At 40.0% G+C, this 22799-nt stretch overlaps 1 protein-coding gene across 1 annotated transcript in view; it reads left to right on the top strand.

The window, feature by feature from the left end:
- The window catches only part of SLC35F1 (solute carrier family 35 member F1), a 243100-nt gene extending 221326 nt beyond the window's left edge, over positions 1-21774 (top strand). Inside the window, exon 8 of the mRNA XM_040060287.2 lies at positions 17673-21774. Coding sequence (XP_039916221.1) covers positions 17673-17897 — 225 coding nt within the window. The 3' untranslated portion in view covers positions 17898-21774. The remainder of the gene's footprint in view (positions 1-17672) is intronic.
- The last annotated feature ends 1025 nt before the right edge of the window (positions 21775-22799 follow it).

Genomic DNA, 22799 nt, shown 5'->3' with positions numbered 1-22799 from the left:
ATAGCTAAATTGTGTTAGAAGTGTTAGGCAAAAGAAAGCCTTAAAATTCTGAGTATCTAATCAACTCAAATCAGATTTTGTTATGGTAATAGTACCTGAATGAATCTGAATGAGACAGTGAAAGTTGAATTCTTCAGAGTCCAACACAAAATTGTTTATCACTACTGTCTTTTATTTTGGTTTTGTGGCTTTGAGAATTTTGCAGGCAGAAGAAGAGCAGGAATAGAAACAGAAATTTGACTGAAAACACAATGTAGGGGTTGCCTGCTGCTTTGCAGCTCTGTCTCATGGTAGTATAGTTTCTCCTTCTTTCTGCCTCACACTTCAAACCCAAAGTGTTTGATATTGGGTTTTATCTGAAAACTGTTATCTCGTGTTAATAATATTATTTAATACCCACAGACAAATATATTTAGTGGTGTTAGTCCACTGTTTCTATGAAAAATTACTAAATTACACACTGAAAGACAAACGTTATTCTGAAAACAGTGTTGGTGGTGTACTAGCAAAATCAAACTCCGTTAAAGGGAAAGGCTGAAAAGGCAGCAGAAGTTGGACAGCTCTGTGCTCAGCATTGCTTAAATGCAACAAAAAAAAAGCAATTTTGCAAACATAAACTTTAAAGTTCAGACACTTGAAAGGCAAAAGGTACATTAAAGGTTTCATTTCTTCCCTGTGTCTAATTGTTGGATGCATTAGCAGAGCCAGGAAGGCAGAATTTTCCGCTTTAGTGGCCCCCATCTTTCCACAGTAAGTGCCTGTCAGCCCCCATCCGTAATGGCACCTTGGTCTCCCTTCAAGACCTGTATGGAAAAAGTGCTCAAGGGCAGGAGGCTCAGAACTGAAAGGTTCTCTGGTTGAAAGCATCTGTCTCGACATGTGTCCTGGTAAACTGGTTGAGTTCCACATCTGAAGTAACTGATGGTCCCTTCTGCCCCTTGCTCTAATTATTAGAAAACCGAAAGTCTCATTCTCCCATGGTTACTGTGTGTATCATGCTGTTGCTTCACTTATCAGACAGTTATTTAAATATATTCAGGTTTTTTACCTCCACTGCTGTCCTTGGAAGGCTTTCAGAACATTACTTCTCCAACAGCTGCAAAGCTCCTTATTTCCAGCATAAATTTACTTGTGTCTGGTTTTGGTCCATTCATCTTTCTACAGAGAGTATCCATTAGCAGCAGCAGCAATGCCCATCTCCAAGGCATTTTACTCCATTGGTACATCAGAAGAGAAGAATCATATTGTCTCCCAGCTCTCAGTTCACCAATCAGAGCAAGCCCTTCTCTACACCTCACCTGGTTGTATTTCATCCTCCCTGAGACAGCCCCTTCAGCTCGATGTCCTGGTTCCTCCAGCACCTGGTGCAATGCTTTTCACTCTGTTTCTCTAGGAAGCCAGTTACCCCATAGACAGCCAGCACTGATATTTTTCATCTCTGTTTCTTTTGTGATTTATACTCATCCTGCAATCCATGCGACTCACGTGTCTCTCCTTTGTTCTACCCAGCTGAAATGTTGATTAGGAGAAGACCTTTATCAGGACCTTAACCTGAAATGCAGCATCAGCTTCTCAAACTGTCAGTGTCTCCTTTCACGCCCTTCAAACTTACATTGCAGAAAAAAATTGGAGAGGATATATGCAAAGATCATGTAGATTTAAAAGTCCACTTAGTTATTTGGTTTCTTCTTTAGTTAGCATGTTTTTATCCATAGTCAGATGACATCTTCCTTTACTTTATGGTTTGCTATATCAGGTATCATTTTATCTGAGGAAGCAGAACTGTGAAATGTGTGACTTGCACTCAGTAATGAAGTCTAATACGTTGGCATGAAGTGATCTGAATTAATTCCCCTCCTAAGACTGTGTACACTTGCTTGTTTCCTAGCTTTTAAAGAGCTGTTTCGTTCCTAGCCCAGCTGTACATCTCCTGCAGCTCCTTCTGCTTTTCTCTGCACTGGCCAATGGGCACAGCCCCACTTCATTGGGAAGCAAATGGGTTTATGCTGAATTAAGATCAACTGAGTGGTTTAGTGTCCCTTGCAGAATATCATGTGATGAGGCTTTCAAGAAACAGTTGTGATTTTCCCCTGTGCTGCTACTTTTATCACCAGACAGGTTTATTGCACTTATAGCGGTAGATCTATGATAATCCATGGAAAATGCAGGAAATTAGTTTAACTGAGCTTTAGAGCTTTTGAAACCAAACTGAAGAGAAGATTGTTTTTGAAGTGTTTTGATTCATTAGCATTTCATTTTTATATAATACAGCCTTGCAACATCATTGTGCATGCAGGATATGAGTGAGTTTATAAAGAGCTGCATCTCTGGTCTTCCCCTACATGCAGGCAATTTCTTAGCACACTGAACACTTCCCAGGCCCATGGAAGCTGGAAATTCAGCCTGTTAACTTGACACAATTCTGGTGGTATATGTGAAATTCAAGATGCTAATTGTTCAAGAATTTATTGTATTAAAATAGAGAAATACATAGCTTTCAATTAGAGATAGATTACTAGATTGTAATGCATCATCCTTTTAAGATCTTCTCTTAAGATCTTGTTCTTGCATCCCTCAAATAAAAGCTATCTTTTTAGTTCTTCTGTAATCAATAATTGATTTCAAATATTCCAGCAGATGGAGAAATGTGTATGGCCTATTTGGTAGCTGAATATCCACCACTGCCATAGCATTTAAGTATACAACACCATATCTTCTTTTTTTTTTTTTTTTTTTTTTAAATTCTCACCATATTGATGTGTTATACAATTTTTATGTTCAAAACTTTCCTAGCTGTCTGTTCTCATTTTACCTTCTTTAGCACAAGTAAGAGGATTGTCCTTGGCCATTTTGTTATGGATACATGAATACCAGTGATGCTAAAAAATTCAGGGCCGCCTCTCTGGGTACACAGAGTTAGAACTTTTGTATATATACAGAGGCATTTTTTCTTAGGAGTATTCTATTTTACATTTTAGTCTCAGCCTTAGCTCTTTTGTTATGTGAAATTTTAGACTTACTACTTTTCCTTTGCAAGCTCTGTGTTGTCTTTAGTCTTTCTAAGCAAATTAGGTTCTCACTAAATAATCTAAGCAGTTTATTTTATATTTTCCAGCAGCTAGAGCATGAATACTGATTGTGTTCTGGATCAGCAGGCTGAGTCACACTATATTATATCATTACCTAGCAAGCCAAGCACAATCAATTATATTATGCCTTGGCAAATTCATTCATGACTTTATCCAAGGTACAGCTATAAAAATTCAGAATTTCTGGATATAGTAGCAATTCCCAAATGAAGAAAATGCTCATATTTCATAATGAATCAGGGAAGTCATGTATCTTGATTCAGAATCTCAGAGAGTGTCTGTGACAGAGGACTTGGATACACAGATAAACATGATATTCAAAACCTTCCAGGACTAGAAATCTGAAATTCTGCTAGTTGAAACCTCATTTGCTGATACTCAGTGATGTTTCTAAAAATTACTTTTCAATGCTAGTTCTAACAGTATCCATCCAGTGGAAGAGAGCAGATGACAGTCTTCCCATTACATCAAGAAACAAGCCATGAAGATTACAGTTTTTCCAGATGAAAGAGAGAGGGTGAAGGCTGGGGGAAGGGGGTTCCAGGTACTTTTTACCCAGCACAGGTCCTAAGCAATGCCCATGAATTTGGGATTTACATAGTCTTCACTGTAGTGAAAATTTGGCCTTTGCTAGAAATATGTACTGAAGGCAGTGTGAGGGTTTTTGCTGCCTTTGGTTCTCTTCAGTTCATTTTCCTAAATTAGGAAAGCCTGCCACTCAAGAAATAATCTTTAAAAAAATTCAGTTTCATGACTATGCAGATGAAACCTTATTTTTGACTGTGACTCTATATGCTTCAGGCAGTCCTGGATTTTGTTCAAGCAGGATGGATACAAACTCCTTCTATCTGTGGTTTAATAGCAGGAGTTAAATAAAATTGCTTTGGTTTGGGGTAGGACTGTTTATTACTTTGATTTTTATTTGGCAGCCATCCATAAACATCTGACATACTTTCCCCAAACCTCTGACCCAACTAAGAAAATACTTCAGTTTATATTCTCACCTCTTTTTTTAAGCTTCCCTGAAAGTATAAGCTGAAGTCAGTAAGACCCTATTCTTTGCTTGCACTTGTTAGGGAACTAACACCTACCTATTTTAAACTTTGACAGTAGTGTTGTCAGTGGTGCTGTCAGTGGTACATCATTATTTCTAGTGAAGCAGGCAGTGCAGGCTAAAAAACTGGTTTTTACACTATCACTTTCTCTGTCATATACTTAAAGGTATTTTCCTGATGAAATTGGGTATACAAGCTGCTTGATCCATAAACTTTCTGTTTTAATAGAATTTAATCAGACATGGCTTTTATCCTTGTGAATACTTTTAAGCCTGTGATAATAGTGAGGGTAAGTCATATTACTCATTAAATCTTTATGTCATTAGTAATATGCAAAAAACCTATATTCGTGTTTCCTTTTCTTTTCCAAAGTACTAAATTTCTTACAGTGGGAGTCCCTCTCAACAGATCTCCTCCCATGAAGCTGTGCTGTCTACATGCCTTTCATCTAAGCAGTATCATTTTCAAATTTCTTTAAATTTATTTATTTATTTCATAGGTTAGCTATTTGAATTTCCTCCTCCAAATTATAGTCAATTAGAAAATAGTTAGGTGTCTATATTTAAAGAGCTGCCTTGAGGTGGAAAGGAATTAGGTGTGTCTTTGGTCACACGAATTCCTGTGACAGAAAGGGCCCCCCATCCACTCACCCTTTTTCTGATGGTGCAGTATGGTATACAATAGAAAAGCTATGAAGCAAAATGACAGAAGAGAGTAGAAGCTGGAAAATAAAATGCCTCCCACCAAGATGTTGCACAGCCTGACAGAGTTTTAGCAACACGGCACAGATATGGCAGCTTTTTCAAAATACCGCATTTTTTAAAGGATGTCTTCCTTTCACAGTGCTATCTTGCAATAGGTTCATTAGTTGCAAAGCATGAATAGTTGAATAGTGAAGCATGGATACTCACTCTTTGGAAGCCGTCAAGAAGGGTGTCAGTGATGTGGCATACATATTGCAGAAGTTATGATAAAAGCTTCGATTTCAAATATGTATTTTCAGACACTAGCTCATCATAAATGTCAAGATTTTTAGTTTGCTTTCAGTGCTTTTAGCTTAGGATTTTTTCATTTTGTCTCATGTTAAAAGACTGTAGACAACAGGACTGATTTGAAGCTTTCTAGGAAAATGCATTTTGGTTGGAAATGCCTAATTATCAGAACAGAAATGCTAAGTGAACACATCTTGATCCTAGAATACTCTAAAGCAAACACCACCACTGCTCCCTTTTTATTTAGGGTAACTTCTAATCACATCTTCCTATGTCTCAGTGTCACACCTTCCTGCATACTTCAAGTGTTAAAATATAAAATTTATGAAATTCTTGAAGAAATTATTAGGGAATTGTTCAGAGGTCCCTTAAGTGTGCCACAAGAATACATTGTGACATGTAATTGTTACAGTCTAAAGAAAGTAAATAGCTTTTCATTTTAATTAACTCTTGGATGATAAATCTTCAATAAAACAGTGTTGATTTTAAGGGTGCTGGTGAATGGAATGGAAAAGGAGATCTGGGGGATCGCAGCAATAAAGATGCATAATATCTAAGAACCAGAAAATGGATTGCAAACTGCGTAGAGCAAAAAATATTGTAGCAAATAACTATCTTTTTCTTTACCACACGAAAAAGTGCAGACAGAAAAAACATAATTAAGTCATCCTATCTAAAGAGATGGATCTTACTGGCAACATACTTTTTCTAAACGATGCTCAATGAATGTGAAAGCAAAGAGCAAGAGGCTAAGTTTCGAAATTAATTGTGGAGGAAGAAATATGCATAAATAAAAATCTCAGCACTTCCCAAGACAAGCATATTTTTGAAGACAAGAGAGTACAATGAATGTGTTGGGTTACATATCTCAGCAATAATTTGCAACCCAGGAGAGAAAGCAAAAAAAAAAAAAAAAGGTCATGAATTAGCAAGGCAGCAGTTCCATTCAAAAGCTTAAAGATTCAGCTACTGAAAATCTACATGTATGATTCTTTGAATTGGATTTTATTTTCACCTTTGCATAGGGAAAAAAAGACTAGAAGTTCCTCAGAGATCTAGACAGAATTGTCTTTGAAAGGAAATGCTAAGGGTTAAATGCAATAATTTAAATATAAATGTTGAGGTTTGTTATGGAACTGAGTAAACTTTATTCAAGAAGTGACCAGAAAAGAAGGTAGAATATTTAGGAAGCATGCAAAGAATTATGTGTGGCCTACAAATTATGCCATGGTATATGAACTGCCAGGAAGTAGCATACATAAAGTCTGTTTTGTGTACAACTGGATTGAAGGGCTTGTCCCTGTTGTGTCTCCTACCAGCCAAATCAGTGAATGCTACAGACGTACAGGGATAAAACATCCACATCATCTTCTCTTTCCTACCAGAATGGAGGAATGGGTCAACATACAAACAAAACAACTGTCAGAAAACATCACTTTTGCATGCTTTCAATCTAAGCAGTGGAGTATTTTACTAGTTTCTAGAACATCTACACAAAACATCTTTCTGTCTAAACTCCCTCTTCCCACTAAACTGAAAGCTTTCAAACCCGTGATATGGGATAAATGCTTGACATCACCACTGCTGACAAGCAATTTTATTAGCTGGACTAAGCTTCTGGAATTATTCCCACCACCTACATGAATTTAGTTTGGCAAGGAACACTGTTAAAAAGGCTCATAATGGATCTGAAGAAGATTTTTAATAGCTTTAACTTATAGTAATATGAATTTTATATCTTGAGGACAAGAGGATGACTTGTAGGGGAGAACTCCAGATGCAACTGGACAAACCCTTATTTTTGCTAGAAATAAACACAAAACAAGGAATCACAAAAGAAAACTAATACTGTGCAGGTAAAAAAGAGAAGGAGTGGAGTCTAATTACTGTAAAAGATAAACCAAGCTTGGCAATGAAGAAGAAAGTGAAACAAGCAGCAAAAAGTTCTTCTTGCATATTAAGAGAAGAAATAGTTTTGCTGTGCAAGGACTGTGGAGGCCAAAATTAAACAACCTTTCGCTTGGCACTAAAACAAAATTGGGATCTTCTGTCATATTCAGTAAGGATGAGAGTTAAATATGAAGACAATGCATCATCTTTAATAGAATGGAAATTACTACATCAGAAATAGAAACAGAACACAATAATCTGGAATACTTCAAATTTGATATGGAGTAGACAATAAAATCAGAAGTAGACATCATTAGGGACATGAAGATAAATGGAAAATTGGCTGAAATGAAAGCTGGGTCACAGATAATCCCCCCTAAATCTGATGTCTGTCTGATAATTTAACAGATTTTATAGGGAAAATTTTTAATAGGGAATTTATAAGGATTTTTTTTATAGGGAAAGGTCAGATGGTACGTCTAATGTGCAAGGCTTTTGAACAGCGCATTTTGAACAGCACGGAAAATTATCAGGTAAGCTAAAGAGCAGGATTAGTGATGTAAAGTTTGGAAAGCAGGTGAGAAACTGGCTAATGAGGATAAAGCACAAGACAATGTGCTGAGAGAGAAACAGCATGCTCGAAGGAACTCACTGATGGAGGTCCCAAAGAGTTGGTCTGAAGACCAACCTTGTGTAATGACTGCAGTAATAGATTTGGCACCCACAGTAGGAAGAAGAATTAGAATAATCAGGCAAGTAGAACTGGCTGACATTGAGAAATGCTGTGAAGCACAAAGTGCGAGGCAGTGTCTGTGGCAACAGATGGGAAGAATTTGAGCACGGCTGTGACAAAGCTGTTTCCAAATGAGTCTGTCTAGGTATTTCTGGTATTGATGGAGAAGTGCTAATGCCATAGGACAGGACAACTTACCAACTCAGGGACAGCACTTTTATAGCTGTAGCTATAGGGCCTTTTTTTCTGTCAGCTCAAGAATGCCAGGCAGAGCTTTTTCTCTTATCTGCTCCAAAGCCTTGGCAGAGTAACCGTGTGGTCCCTAACAATGTACTGAATATACAGATCCCTAAAAAAATCTTTATTGTATGTAACATAGCCTTGATGGGTTGGAAGGGACTATGGAACCTTAACATATATTAATTAATCTATAAATTCATGGGGATAAAATGAGAATTATTTGATCTAATGATACAAGAACATATGGGTGAAAACTGAGAATGTATAGAAATTAGGGGGAATTTTTGGCAGTCGTAGCAGGGAGGCTCCAGGATCATTTCAAATAAGTTAGTGGGAAGTGAAAAAAAGCCCCAATAGTGCTTGCATGAGTAGGATTTGCCAGATGGAATATGTGCTCTGATTGTAAGCAGTAAATGGGGAGTTGGATTCAACAGCTCAGGACATGCTCTCCATTCTGATTCCCTCATGCACCTGCCTTGAGAGTCGACTCAGCTGAGAGCTCTTGAGTTCCTGAAGTTTGGCCTCTCGTTGCCAGCAGCAAATGTGTCACACCACAGAGAGCCCTGACATGAGACAGCCCTGTCACACTCACTGCAGACAGCTGGCGTGGTCACTCATGGTAAGGGAAACTGCAGCTGCATCACCCTTGTTTCTCAGGGTAGGAGTGCTCCCCATTTGTATTGCCAGGAGAAAGGAACACCATTCGGGAAGGAATTTCTACAGGAATGTGTTGTTAGATTCAGCAGGAAAATATGAACAAAGAATCCAAGATGAATCAGTTACTGTACCCCTGGTTTTGAGCACACTGAGCACAATTAGCTTCATGTACAGTAATGGAGAATCAGCTACAGTAGACAGCTGCTACTATATTAAATACTTGCACACGAACCCAAAAAGACACATGGCACCTGGCAGCTGATAGAGCAAACCAACAAAGGGTACTGAAGGGAAAAAATAGGGAGGGAAAATTAATTTTATGTTTTTCTGTTGTGCTCCTCCTTTTTGTATTAAGAGCGTCTGAGAAGATAGGTCCTTTACCTTCTCTTGTCAAGTAATTGGTATAAAATAACCAGAAATGAAGCCCCCTTATGCCACAGTAAGGATGCTCACAGGAAATTAGAGCAACGTAATAGAAGTGTTTTAACTTCACATGAAAATCTCTTTCCTGCATAGATAAGATTAAAACAGATTGCAGGACTCATTCTACCTTGCACTTTTTAATTAGACAGACTGCTGGTACCGCAGGGGTTCTGAACACAGGCTCATTTTTTCTTCATGTCTGATGTCAGATGCAACAAAAGGAAACAGAACAGAAAGCAGCATTCCCATCTCTCCTGACACTCAGGAAAGGAAGATAAGCCATTTCACACAAACATTTTGCCCTATCAGGCATGTATTTAGAAAGGGCAGGCTATTATTGATTTTTTTCTAAGAATGCCATTTGAGAAGCATGAAATCATGCAGCTTTGTGCAAAATCAGTATTTGCCTTACAGCTGCCTATGTCAAGCTCAGAGATTTTTCCCAAAATGCTATCAGTTTTCTCCATAAGTTTGTGTCATTCCACCAATGAATTCCAGGAAATCTATTAAGTTCCCTAAATTTTAACAGAATTCATGATGACAGTTTTCCAGTAAACCCTCCTCATTTTTCTCCCTTGTAGATAACCTCAGCATCTAAAAGGTAAGAAAGCATAGGAGTTTCCCACTGATGACTATTTTACCAATTGAACTGGGCCCACCACAAAATATCATGCAAGAACTGAAAAAGAGGGTGCTGCTGTATGACAGAAAGCATAGATCAGTATGTTTTACGTGGAGTAAAACATGCAAGCAGTAGAACAGAATCAACTGGAAAATATAGAAAATATGTCATCTGATTCCTTGTCATCACAGTTTCTATGCAACATTTGCAATTCGGCATAAACCATAGTAATGGACAGCATTTCATCTGAGTTAGATCATATTGAGGGTGCATACAAGCATCCAGAACTAAGAAGTATGGCCTTTCTGCCACACATGAAATGACAGGAAAAACTTCCTTTGGCTTCTTTGTTTTCACAGGGCAGTGTCAGGTTTTCACTGTCTTTCAAGCAAACCAGAAACCTCTTGCTTTGGGTTCTGCTGGCATGAGTGATATGTTGAGACAAACCTCCTTCATTCAGTGGTGATCAAAGATGTGGAGGAACTAACTACACGCTTTTCATCCCAGCTGTGTTCAGAGGGCAAGATAGGACTTTAAGTCTTCACTTAAGATTTTAGCCTCATGGTTTGCCTAAGTAATACCTGGAGGTCATTAAAGTGTGAAGATATGCAATCCTGCTGGTAGTGGACAGACTTGCTGTCTGTTGTGTTGTGCTCTGTGTTATTTATTTTCATATTGTATTTTATGTTATTTATTTTTGTTATAATGGTTTGTTCTGCACTCCCCTGTTCTCCTGAAATGTTATGTTCTGAGGTTTGTCCCTGCCCCCTTTCCCTGTCAGTCCTCCCCTATTCCTCCCAGTCCCCTCCTACGGGCCCTGCCTGTCATTCGGCTGTTCCTCCCAGATTCTGGAGAGTTCGGGTAAGGGCATAGAGTGATAGGGCAGGAGCCAAGGAGGTTCTCCCTTTATGTTCCCCATTGGTTTCCTTGAATGTCCCTCCAACCCTGTTCCACTCCCACCTTGTCCCTCATTGGATGTTGGTTTGTCTCCTCCCTTAGTCCCTCCCCTGCATTTAATCCCGGAGCTCATCACCCCAAGGCTCGGCTGGCGAGATTCCCTAAGGTTCAGATGACCCTGCATGGGACTGAATAAACACCTTGGACTTTTCCCTCCATCTGAGTCCAACTCTTCCCTCTCTCTACGGTGAGGTCTCTCCCTTGATAAGGGGAAAACCCCCTTGGCTGCCTCTCTGGTTCCCAGGATCCAGAGGAGTGTTCCCCAACTGATCACAGTGTCAGCAGTAGCCTGGGTGGAGGAGCCGCTGCTCCGAGAAGGGCACTGCAACAGCTGTCCAGAAGTTATCATCCTTACTGAAGCTGTCCAGCACCCCTTGGTGCCTTTCTCAGCAAGAGAACCAACATTTCTGCTCGGACATTCCAGCTTCTGCAGTTGGTGAGCAGGGAAGATACTCTAAGCCATACCTCAGTGGTTTGAGCCCCTTTGGAGATTCCTTAAAAACCAAGAGATCTGGCAGGACACATAAAGGTTCCGGCAGATTTCTTTTGTCAGTCTCAATGCAGTCTGGAAGACTCACAGGAGCCCTTCTGGTGTGTGGTGACATTTGGGGTTACAAAATACAGTGTTTCACACTGTTGGGGGTTGCTTCAGTCTCTGTTGACGAGCAGATCAAGCTCTGAATCCCAAAGACTTATCTTCCTCATAGGCTGGGACAGAAATAGTCAGCAATAGTTTAAGTCACAGTGCTGATCCAAGAGAGACTCAGTCAGATCCTCGTGAGTGTGATCCAAGGCAGTCACCAGAGAGCACTGCGAGCTATGACTAGGATACTGGCTCCTGTTACTATTAATGAAGTAATATGGCTGTAGCATCCAGCCACGCAAATGAAAGCACTGTGTGAATTCCTAGTTCTCAGAGCCCTCAGCCTTGTCGTACTGCTGCTGGCTGGAGAGTGTGTGCATCCCACAGTGCAACTTCTGCGCTTGGTCATGGTGAGCTTCATTTGCTATATTGGAGGCGAAAATAGAAAATTGTGGAAAGAAGCTCAGCCTCTCGATCAATTTATCAAACAGAGTGGAAATGTCTGTTTGCTATATAGAAGATAATGAAAGAAATTTGGTTTTAACTCCCTTCGCTCAGCCTGCTCAGGTATTCATGTGTGAAATTACCCAGGGGAAAAAGTCATAAGTCAGTGAAAGAATACCTATTGGCCTTTGCTTTGATGGGCTGTGCAGAGTATGCTACAAACTGAATTAGCCTGGAAAGCAGAGTTCACTGTACTGCACAGACCCACTGATGGGAAGGAAGAAGGTGGTGGGAAGTGCCTGTCTGGAGAGCATGGATGGTGCCAGCAGAAATATGGAACTAGATGAATTCCACCTGATATGTACATTTTTACCCCTCTTCATCAGTGGGATTCTGAGGAGGTCCCTTTTCTCTGAGATTTAAAACTTGAATTAATGGACCGGATTTCTTTATTAATTTATGCCAAAACATGGAGAACTGTCAGATGAGGCAGAGAAAAAGGTAGTTATTCCATTTCATACTTTATCACTGACTATGTGAAACATGACAATTATAATTTTTCAGTTAGTAATTTAGCAAAAAAAACTTCTTAAAGCCTTGAAAAGCACAGTTGGGTTGCCATAGGCTAGGAGCTGGGGTTCATGCTACCTACTAAGAGATTCAGTGTGTGGCTGCTGTTCTGAAATACAAATGGAGTGCTGGAGTGCTGCAGCTCAAGTAGTCTGCTCCTGCAACTATTTCCAGTTCAATAGGCTGAGTAAAGCAGAATTTGCATTTTCATAACCGTTGTAATAATGTTCAAGATCATTATCATGATGGCTGAGCGCAAACCCAAAATTAGCAAATCATTGAATTTCTTTGTCTGCGTGGGCTTTTCTGCAGACTCACATCTGTCTCGTTTTGTCACTTTGGATACTGTTTTGCCTTGGTGTCAGTGGTAACATGGACATGGACATCTGTGACAGCCAGAACTACTTATCTGCAGATTCCCTCAGGAGAAGTCACTCAGCACAGCCTTTCCTAGATGTGATTTTTCCATGCTGTTTCTTTGGGCTTTCCCTCCTAAATTTATGACCTGTGTACTGAAGAATGGCTCACTCTCTCCAGAGCAAGGCATGAATCTACTACTTTCTAAACAGTTTTTCTTTCTATTTTTTTCTTCTTCTGTTACTGTCTAATCACTGTTCAACACAATGAAATCAGATGCACTCATTTCCCCATTAAGAAGCTTCTTTTTCTCCCACCTTTTGAAGTGGATTAATTTAAAGTATAAGCGACTCAAGAGGAAATAGTAGAAGCATTTTACCCATAGTGATTTAAGGATATGTGAAAGGCAAATTTCACATGGACAGACAGTAAAAAGTAGAGAATAAAAACTATTAGGGAGTAAATTTTGAAAGGGTTAATAGTTTATTCTGGATTTTTAAAAATACTAATTTTTCAGGTGCCTTTTTTATTCATATTCTTTATTTTAAGAACCTTGTGGTGCTTGACTTACTTGTAATTTGATTCACTTGCAACAAAAATGCTATATGTGTGTGTGTGTATATATATATATATATAGATATACATATATAAGCTAAATTTTGTTTTGTAAACATCATGTACACTTGTATGTGGCACTGCAGATATGTTTGGGTTCTTTTTTAAAAATGTCAATGACTTTGTGCATGAATAACAGAAAGAGTAATTTCACCTTACATTTGCTGTGATAAGCTGGACCTTGCTGCTGCAGTGGTTTTCCTGGTGGGATTCTGCAGTTGGACATATTGCAGTGAAGCCGCTTTTCCTGCAGCCAAGCCACCAGCTTCCATAAGCTCATCTGCTGAACCTGACTGAGTGGATCCATTCAAGTACTGGGTTCCTAATGAGCAACACAGATGAATACCAGAAATGTCCACTCACCAGAATCAGCGCTTGTTTTGGTTGGCTGAGTAAATCTTGTTAAGTGTATTATCTTGTTTTATTTGTCTAGGTTTTGCTTTGTGTGTTTATCTTCAAAATGACAGGCACCAAAGATGTGCCTTTTATATGCTGAAAGGTAATGTTAGTTTAATGTAGGCTATTTTCACCACAGGTACTAAATGATGTCTAGAGAAGATTTTTTTGTGTGCGTGTTTTCATAATTTTTTAACGTTTATGAATATCATTGTATGGTCCATATTGAAGACTATCCATTGGGGAAGGAAGCATTTATAGACACCCAGATGTCAGAGCAGAGCAGACACAGTGAGGTCTGCAGAGCTGATTTAACGATGTGGTTTGACTGCTTAAAAAGCTTGGGCAGATGCTTTTCATGTCAGTGATGAAATCTGAAAAGTTGTTAGTAAGGCACTTTCCCTGCAAAGGAGATCTCTGCCTTCTCCTCAGAGGATCCCTATTCCCCATTTTTATCCTGTAAACTCATCTTTATTCAGTAAGCAAGTGTTATTATCTCTTTTTAATGGATAAGAAACTGAGGATCATCTAAAATCATTGTGATTCACAAAATAAATTCACAGGTTGAAAATCAAATCCAGGGACTCAAGACTGTTAGATCATTGACCCCACCACAAAGTCATCTGGTCTCTCAATAAGCTTAATGGATTAGCAAGTTTATATACACATGTACCTATACGTGTAGGTACAAAATCCATAGTAAAACTGTTTAATGCCACAGGAACATGAGCTGACTTTTAGTCTGTTTAGGATGTGTGACACTCACTAGCTAATCTGAGCTAACCAGTTTCTCTTGACCATCTTCTTCTTCGAACAACTTACAGTCATCCTGCTTAGCATGGAGGGAAAGATTTGAAGAGGCATACAAATCTGGATATTTAAAAAATATTTTAAAAATATTTTTTCTTAGAGGAATTATGTTTCTGTAGAAAGAGATAATTCAGTAAAATGAAGCATGGTATAATTCTCAAGTAGCTTTTTTAGGCAGAGAGAAGAATTACACACTCCCCAAGGACTTACAGTTCTTGGGGAGTGTGTAATTGGGGAGTTCTTGGTACTGCAGTTGCATAGAGAGTGGCAATGGAAAGTGATCTTCATTCACTTCATTTCTTAGGAATAGCACTTTCTGCTGGATTGAATGTATTTCTTTTTCCTGTCTATTAATAACAAATCTCAGTAGATGAGGTTTGCAGATCAAGATTAAAAAAAACTTGAAAACCATAGCAGTAGAGTGTGCCTGGAAATCTTAGCATCCATAAATTGCAGATTTCAGCTGAAGTCTGAGTAGCACAGTACAGTGAACAACAAATTTTGTATTTGGGGAGCTAAGTCTGTGTCTTCCCATTGCACTGATGTTTTAATAGGAGGAAAATAATAATTTATGTCAGAGGGGTTTGGATCAGTCTGTCAGCGTATTGACAAAAAACAGAGATTTGCCATATACTTCAGTATATATTCCTATATTACCCTCACTAACTACCCTTCTACTTCAGTATTGCAGAGAGCTGCTGCACAAAAGAATTCAGCCTGAACCTTGTTTCTAAGGAAGGTAAAAAGGAAGGAATTGTCATAGGACTGCCAAAGTCCAGGTCTCTTTGAACTAGCTGCACAAATACCAAAGACAAATGTTTCACAGAGCTTTGTTTAGATTTCCCCAAGCTATGCCCAAACCCTTTCTCCCAGGCTGGAGAGCTGCCATGAGGGGGGGACACAGCCATGGAGAGAATATTATCAGCCAAAAGAACCCACTGGCAGGAAGCCCCCGAGAGAGGAATGAGAGGTATGGCCTGGAGGAGAAGGATAGGGTAGAGCTGGAGTCTTGAATCAAAGCAAGAATGAATTGATTTTGTCTGGGCAGCTCCTAGAACAAGGAGAAAAGCACATTTAGCTGCTGGAAGCCCCACAGACTCCTCACAGCAGGACACTAGGCAATCACAGATCTGGCTGGCACTCTGGCTATGCAGTGGGCCAAGCCAATTGGCTGGCTGGGGTGAGAAATTCAAGCATAAGGTGGGAATGAGGGACACTGGGAAACTAGGGATGGGAAACTCGATGCATTTGGCTCCTGAGATTTGCTTCAGCTTAGTCAACTTCACTGCTGCCAAGTGATACTCAAGGTCAAATACAAAGTGAAAGAGGGGAAGAAAGTGCTGAGAACAAAATTGTACTGAAAATGTGTTACAACAAAAATGGAAGGGGAATAATCAACCAGAAGTTCCTTTGAAATTATTGACTTGTGTTTGATTGCCACGTGGGGGAGATCTAAGCTTAAACAGAGCGGTGTCACATGGAAAGAATCCTTCAGCAGACGCAGGGTGAGGCTCGACAGGGTCCCCATGACTGGTGGGACAGCTGGCTGGTTTCATCAAATTGTGCTGCCAGACAACACGTGAGGGCCTGATGACATACATGTTAAAAAACAATTAAAGGCTGATGAAATACAAAACTCTTCCTACCCTCTAATCCTTCTGACATACTTGAGAAACCTTCCCCATAATGGTATTTTCCCTGTTAAACATACATGCTGGATGTGGGAAACAGACACACAGCCGTATCACCATGGGTTATATGACCAAAGCTTTCAGAGATACTGACGATTCTGTAAAAAGGCCAGATTCTTCCTCAGGCAGGAGATTGGATGGAGGTTTTGTAGGTTTATGAAACAGTAACAAATTAGCATCACTACAAATTTAGCTTAAGTAAAATTTGTTTTCTCCACAATGATAATTTCTTGAAGCATAAAAAGCAGAATTGCTCCAAAACTTCCAAGATAATATAGTCCATTTTGTCCATTTTGTGCCATGCTAAAGTGATCCAGAAGAAACAAATGGGGCATCCATCAAAGGAGAGTCAGGATTAACAAATAGACTTTCAGGTGCCTTTGCATAAAGTTGTGAAGTACCTCATGGAGCAGCTAATAGCAGGTTGCGGGTAGTTGATGGTGTTCAGGTACAGATCCCTGACAGCTGCAGAGTACAGGCACTTCTGGAAGTACCACTGAATACAAATCATTTATATCCTCAACAAGGTGGCTATGCAATTTGTCCTTCATGGTTTCTCACACACAGCCTGCATGAAGAAATGACTCGTAGTCTAGGATCAGCAGACAAGTCATGTGGGCTTAAAGCCATTTTTGTGTCCTCCGTAGCCAGAACCAGTATCTAAAGCTAGTACTCAATGATCTGTGGTTTTGCAACCCTGTCTTTGCCTTTAGCTTTATCTGCAAGGGCTAATGAGTTGCCAGAAAGGTTCTCTGTGTTGTATTTTTGGTTCAGACACAACTCTGTATATGTCAAAAAATTCAGGCTGACCTCTGATCTAGTGAGACTCTGTGCCAAAATATGTGTACTTGAGCTTTCAGTTAACTGCCCTCCATGTGTACTTTCAAACCTCATGATGTCGACCCAGAGCACGTTTCACAGCAGAAGTTCATCCTGTCCAAACTCACATTAGATCTTCTAGCACCTGCTTTCTGTTCACAAGCAAGAGAAGCTGCAGACAGGGTATTTTTTAAGTGCCTTTATTAAAATATATTTTTAAGTATATATTTTATTTTTCTTATTGAAATTATTATTTAATTATATTTTTATATTTCCAACAGCATGTTAACTTCACAGAGATGTGGTTTAGCTGTCACTAACTTCAGATTTGTCCACTGTCTGTCTGACAACTGTAGATGATACCTCACACTGGAGCTGGAGGAACTTGGACGCGGAGGAATAGCTGGCTTGTCTAAAGTCATGAAAAAATCAGCTTTGGATCTGTAACCAAAACTAAGCTTTCCCAAGTCCCAGCCAGTCAATACCTAACATGCCTGGCCCAGGGGAAGGCACTAGTTAGCTCTTGGTTATGGAGAACAGGGGGAATTGGTGGGAGTAAATCAACTTTCAAAGAGACAGTCCCATAAAAACTGCGACATCCAAATGATATGTGCACACGAAAATCTGTGCAGTGCACACCAAAATCTGTGCCTACCCCCGTCTTTGGGTCTCCATGAACTCAGGGTAATTGGTGCTGTGTCTAATGACTCCACCGTTATTTCTGCTCAGTTTTCAGGACTCTACTTGCTGTCATTCTTCACGATCCTTGTCGGGCTGATGCTCTACTCCTCCACATCCACCTACGTAGCCCAGGATCCTCGGGTGTACAAGCAGTTCCGAAACCCTTCGGGACCTGTGGTAGACCTGCCAGCCGCCAGCCAGATGGAGCCTTCGGTGACATACACCAGCCTGGGGCAGGAGACAGAAGAGGAGCCTCACGTTAGAGTTGCTTAAACCCAGGACTGTTGATCGCCTACTGACACTGGAGCTCGTATATCCATTATCTCTGTATTGTACGTAGAGAAAGGTATTTAGCAGGTGCAGTTACACTGGTGAGCTGCAAGGTAGCAAATAAGGAAAGCTCATACAGACACAAATTAATTGTGCCAGGGTGTTCCTTGAAAGGAGGTGCCAGTCCCTCGTTTACGAAACGAGCAGCAGGTTTGCAATACAAGCTGCTGTGTATGAATCAGTTAATGTCAAACTACCTGTGAAAGATATTCAATATATAAGATGAAATTACAAAAAAAAAAAAAAAAGAAATTCATAGAAGGGTGTTTTACGCACACAGAGTGATATTATGCCTAAGCCACACCAGTTGTGGGAAAAACGTCTTTTTACAGCAAATACGCTTTGTGCAGTCACTGTTGATTTCTTTGTAAAATTTGTTTGTTTGCACAAAACGGATGAATTAGTCCTGGTAACAACACCCTGACACATTTTTGCCAGCACCTTGGATTTGCTGAGGGAAATACAATGAGTTCTTCTGTGCTGTCTAGTTGCCCTTTCTAGGTAATCTGATCCATGAATCCAGAGAAGGGACAACTTACAATATCCGTCTCTATTCTAGGAATAGGTATAAGGCGAGCATTTTAGCCTTTCTATATTTGCAGAAGTGAAGTACTCAAGCACTGACCTCTCTGTGATCCATGGCAGATTTCCTAGTGGCCAAGGTTCTGCATCAGGTGACAGGGAGTCTGTTTCTCTCTAGTTGTGACTCAACACAGATTTCTTACTTTTAAAATTTTAACCTGTAGAAAGAAAAACACATTTTCTAGTTTCCTATGTATTGTACCTCTCCATGGAAAGATAACATATCTTGTGGATCAGGGCACTTATTTTAGATACTCAGTGCATTGAGGGTGCCTTCTGCTGTTCCAGTTTGCTTAGTCTCCCATGGTTCAGTATTCTAACAATAGCTATTTAGAAGTGTGTCAGTTTTTCACCAAAACCCACAGATTGTAAAAATCGGGAAGATTAAGGGAGGAATTCATGAGCAGAAAGACTGGACCGTTTGCTGGTGTTGCCGCAGTAGCACAAAGGCATTTTACTGGCAGGGTGCAGCCAATTATTTTTCATTAACTGTGAAGCAAGCAGAAGAATTCAGCAGTTTTCTTACATTCCTGGGGATTTGTGAAAATAGTAAGGGTGTGCTCCACACTTTTGTATACAACTGTACTTCTGCCTCAGGAGCCTTACCAGAATGGGGGAAATCTTAGTCACCACCATGAAAAATCCATCTTTGCCTGTATGTTTGCTCTTCTGAGAGCCCAGTACAAGGAAATAATTATTTCAATAGCCTTTATCTATTTGTAATTTAAAATTAAGGAAGATGAGGTGTTCCTTTGTCTAACAATAGATGAGATCTTGGATTTATTCACTGATCTGCCACATTTTTGCATGAATCCTTGGGCATGACTTACCTTCTGTGTGGCTGAGTTTCCCAAGCAGTATATATGGGAATAATGACATTTTACCTACCTCACAGAGGTGCTATGGGACCAAGTTATTTTAAAACACTTCAGGATCTTCAGAAAGGAGGAGTTTAAGAAGCACATAACAGTGCTGTAAAAGTATGTATACATTCATTGTATTTGAAAATGGAGTTTACGGCATGGTTGATGAATATTTTCCTTGCGGGCATAGAAGGTGAATTTGATTTGAATGTTATTCTGCTGAAAAAGACTGTTTCAAGCAAAAATGTAGACCTTCATGTTTGAAAAATGCAACTTGCCTATTCCTATTTAAAAAAAAAAAAAGAAAAAGAAAAAGAAAAAAATCAATCTATACACTGGAGATTAGAAAGGTCACACAGTTCAACCAAGCAGGATGAATTTCTGCTGAGGTAACATTCATTTTTTATAGTCCTGTTCTGCTTTAATACAGAAGGAACTTCCCTGAAGCCAACTGAGAGGAGTGTATATAAGCATAATATACATAAATTGGCAAATGTCAAAATGCTCTTGAATAGCAGAAGTAAGCTGTATCTTATTCTGACTTTGGAGAAGAGGTGATTCCTTTCCCACTGTGTATAAGCTGTCTGCCACAATGCTGCTTCACCTGAGGGAAGGTTCTGCAGTATTACCAAATCATGCCCAAAATGAGTCCCAAAGCTTTGGTTAAGATGCCTTGGTACTAAACTAACAAGTGTGTGATTTTTTTTCCCCTGCCTTCTGATTCTTTAATCTTTTTAGCACCCATGTTTCCAAACTTTTTTTTTTTTTTTTAAACTATTGAGAAATAAAAAAAAACACACAAAAAAAAACCCCCCAAAACCACTGGGTTCCTGCAGAAGAACAGAGTCTGTATTCTGGGGATATTAAGGGAAGTCTAAATCGAAAAAGTAAAAACCACACAAGAAAGATTACCTGACACTTCAGGGTAAGATCCTTGGGTCCGGCCCTGCGAGAGCTTCGACTTAAGGTGGATTTTGTACATTCCCCAGAAGGGGTCTGATAACAATCATGTCTCCCTCAGGTACCCAGAGGCACACTGGTGGGCACCTGTCATCTCAGTCTTTTTTGCTACCTTTTGTACCAATTAAATACCTTTCTCTGAACATTAGTCCCCGTGTTGGTCTGAGAACCTTGAGGATCGTGTGCGTGTGTGTTTCATGTTTACAGTTCCTTCCTTTCGCATAACGGTTTTGATTAATTTCCTTATTAGTATTTATTTTTAAGCCAAATGTTTGTAGTCCTTCGGCCTCCCCCTCCTCATTTTTCTGACACTAACTTGTAGATGTTTGTTAGAGTCTTCTGCGAAACAGCTGGGCAGGAGGCAGCTCCCGGCCAGGTCGCGGGGCTGGGAGTTTCTCTTACAAGGGGTTGCGATCCGTGGGTGGCTGAGAGGTGCCACCTGGAGCCATTTTACCAGGCTATTCTGAAAGGCTCTGCTGTGCAGGAATAGTTACGAATGTTTCAGTGAGCGGCCAGCCACCATGCCCTGCTTCTCGTGCAGGAGGAGTTTGTTGTGCAAAGCGGGGCTGCTTCGCTGCCTGTGTTTCCCGAGATACGAGGTGGATGCTCGGATTAGCGCCAGTGCTCTAGTCCTGGATGGACCTCCGAGGAAAACAGTAGTACAGCTTGACAAATAACCGTGTTGACTGAAAAACTGAGGTCTAGTGAAGGAAAACATCCTTCTGCCTGCTTGCGTTCTGCAGTCGGAGCCCTCAGTGCGCACCAGCAAAGGTTCAGCTATCTAACGGCAGCTACTCTCCGTGTTGCGTAGGACGCCTCTAGCTCTGCATAGCTCCTTGCCTGAACAAGCTGAAACTGCTGGCCCTGGGCAGCCCTTAGCAAGACTGATGCAATTTTCTGACACCGGATGGAAACCCTCACTGGGAGACAGACCTTGTCTTTGTTCCAGCTATAAAGTTTCAAAACACACAACAATAGACCAAGCAATTGAAAATTTTGCACCACTGTGTCATAAGAAGAAGTCTCAATGTATAGTGTAGAGATTGCTAACTTGTGCTATTAACATTTTGACAAGCGTGTGGTATCGTTTTCTTTCCTTCTTTATTTTTTTTTCTTTTTTTTTTTCTTTTTTTTTTTTTTTTTTTGGAAACCATTTAGTATTCCTGAGCTAGCTACAAATATAAATTTTACCCCATGGGTAGGATTTTATTCTTACATGCCATAATAAAGCACACTAATCTTGACACCGCAGATGGAAGTATGAACCAAAAGGAAAACCAGGCAAACAAAATCCCAACCCCAAATCCTGCATTGAGAAGCTGAATAAACTTTTCTTCATTTTGATATTTGCATGCACCTATATGGACTGGCTGTGGCAATGTAATGCCTGTATAATGTTTTCAAATAAAAAAATAAATGCTTTATGAAAGCGGGGTTATTGGTTTCTTGACTGTTTCCTTTCTGCTATCTCAGCCTAAAAGGATTTTTCGAAAGTGTAAATCTTGAATGCTGGGAATGATTTTTTGCTGTGCTCAGGGCTTCTTCCCCTTGTGAGGTGGTTAACCTAGAACTCTTTCCAAGGTGTCTAAGAATAGATTCTAGAAGGCATCCTCAAATATCTTGCCTGACCCCAGAGCACTTTTCCAGAAGGATAAGAGTACTCCTGTGTCAGAAAACCCCTTTTTCCGACCCTGAGATGGGGCTCCTGAGAGGTATTTTAAAGATTTTTATTTCATTTTCAGTCTCATGAGAAGGGTGAGATGGTACAGATGTTACAATTCCTGGCATCACAAGCAGAAGCCAAACTATTTCCTAATTACAATACATTATAAGCATTTTTTGGCCTATCAGCTTTTGCCACACAATGCTGCCAATGCTTCTAAGCCAATCATCTATTAAAATACCCCACATGGGTCTTGCTACAATGCATCTTTCATAGTTCTATTTCTCCAAAATATCTATAGTCTATTTGCAAGGTCATAATTTGCAACATGTTTCCAGTTCAATTTCTCTCTCAACCATGTCTGTCCTATTTTGTGGCTCTTCTAAGTCAGCATACCTTATCTCAAAGTTTGCATACAGGTGCACAAGACTATGTGAGCCTTCTGTCAGGCTTTGAGGATTCTCTAAAAATCCATTTCCCGCACTCCTGCATACCCTCTGTCTTAATCTGCCATTTCCCTAGGACTAGCTCAGGTGTCCTGATAGTCACTGCCCTCATTTGGAGACAAAACCACTCTCTCCACTGCCTTCCAGAAATTATTAATTAGTCTAGAATTAATCTGGGTAAATTAATCTGTGTAGAATTAATCTGACAAGTGCATGATATTGAAGGGCATCTCTGGCAGAGGTTACTGAGCGCCTGCAGCTGCCTTTCCCAGCCCTCCCTCCCACACTGCCTTACGCTGCAACACTACACCCAGTGAGTCCTGAAAAGAAA

This window comes from Hirundo rustica, chromosome 3, assembly GCF_015227805.2.
Source record: "Hirundo rustica isolate bHirRus1 chromosome 3, bHirRus1.pri.v3, whole genome shotgun sequence".
NCBI lineage: Eukaryota > Metazoa > Chordata > Aves > Passeriformes > Hirundinidae > Hirundo > Hirundo rustica.
This window is presented reverse-complemented; position numbering and strand designations above follow the sequence as displayed.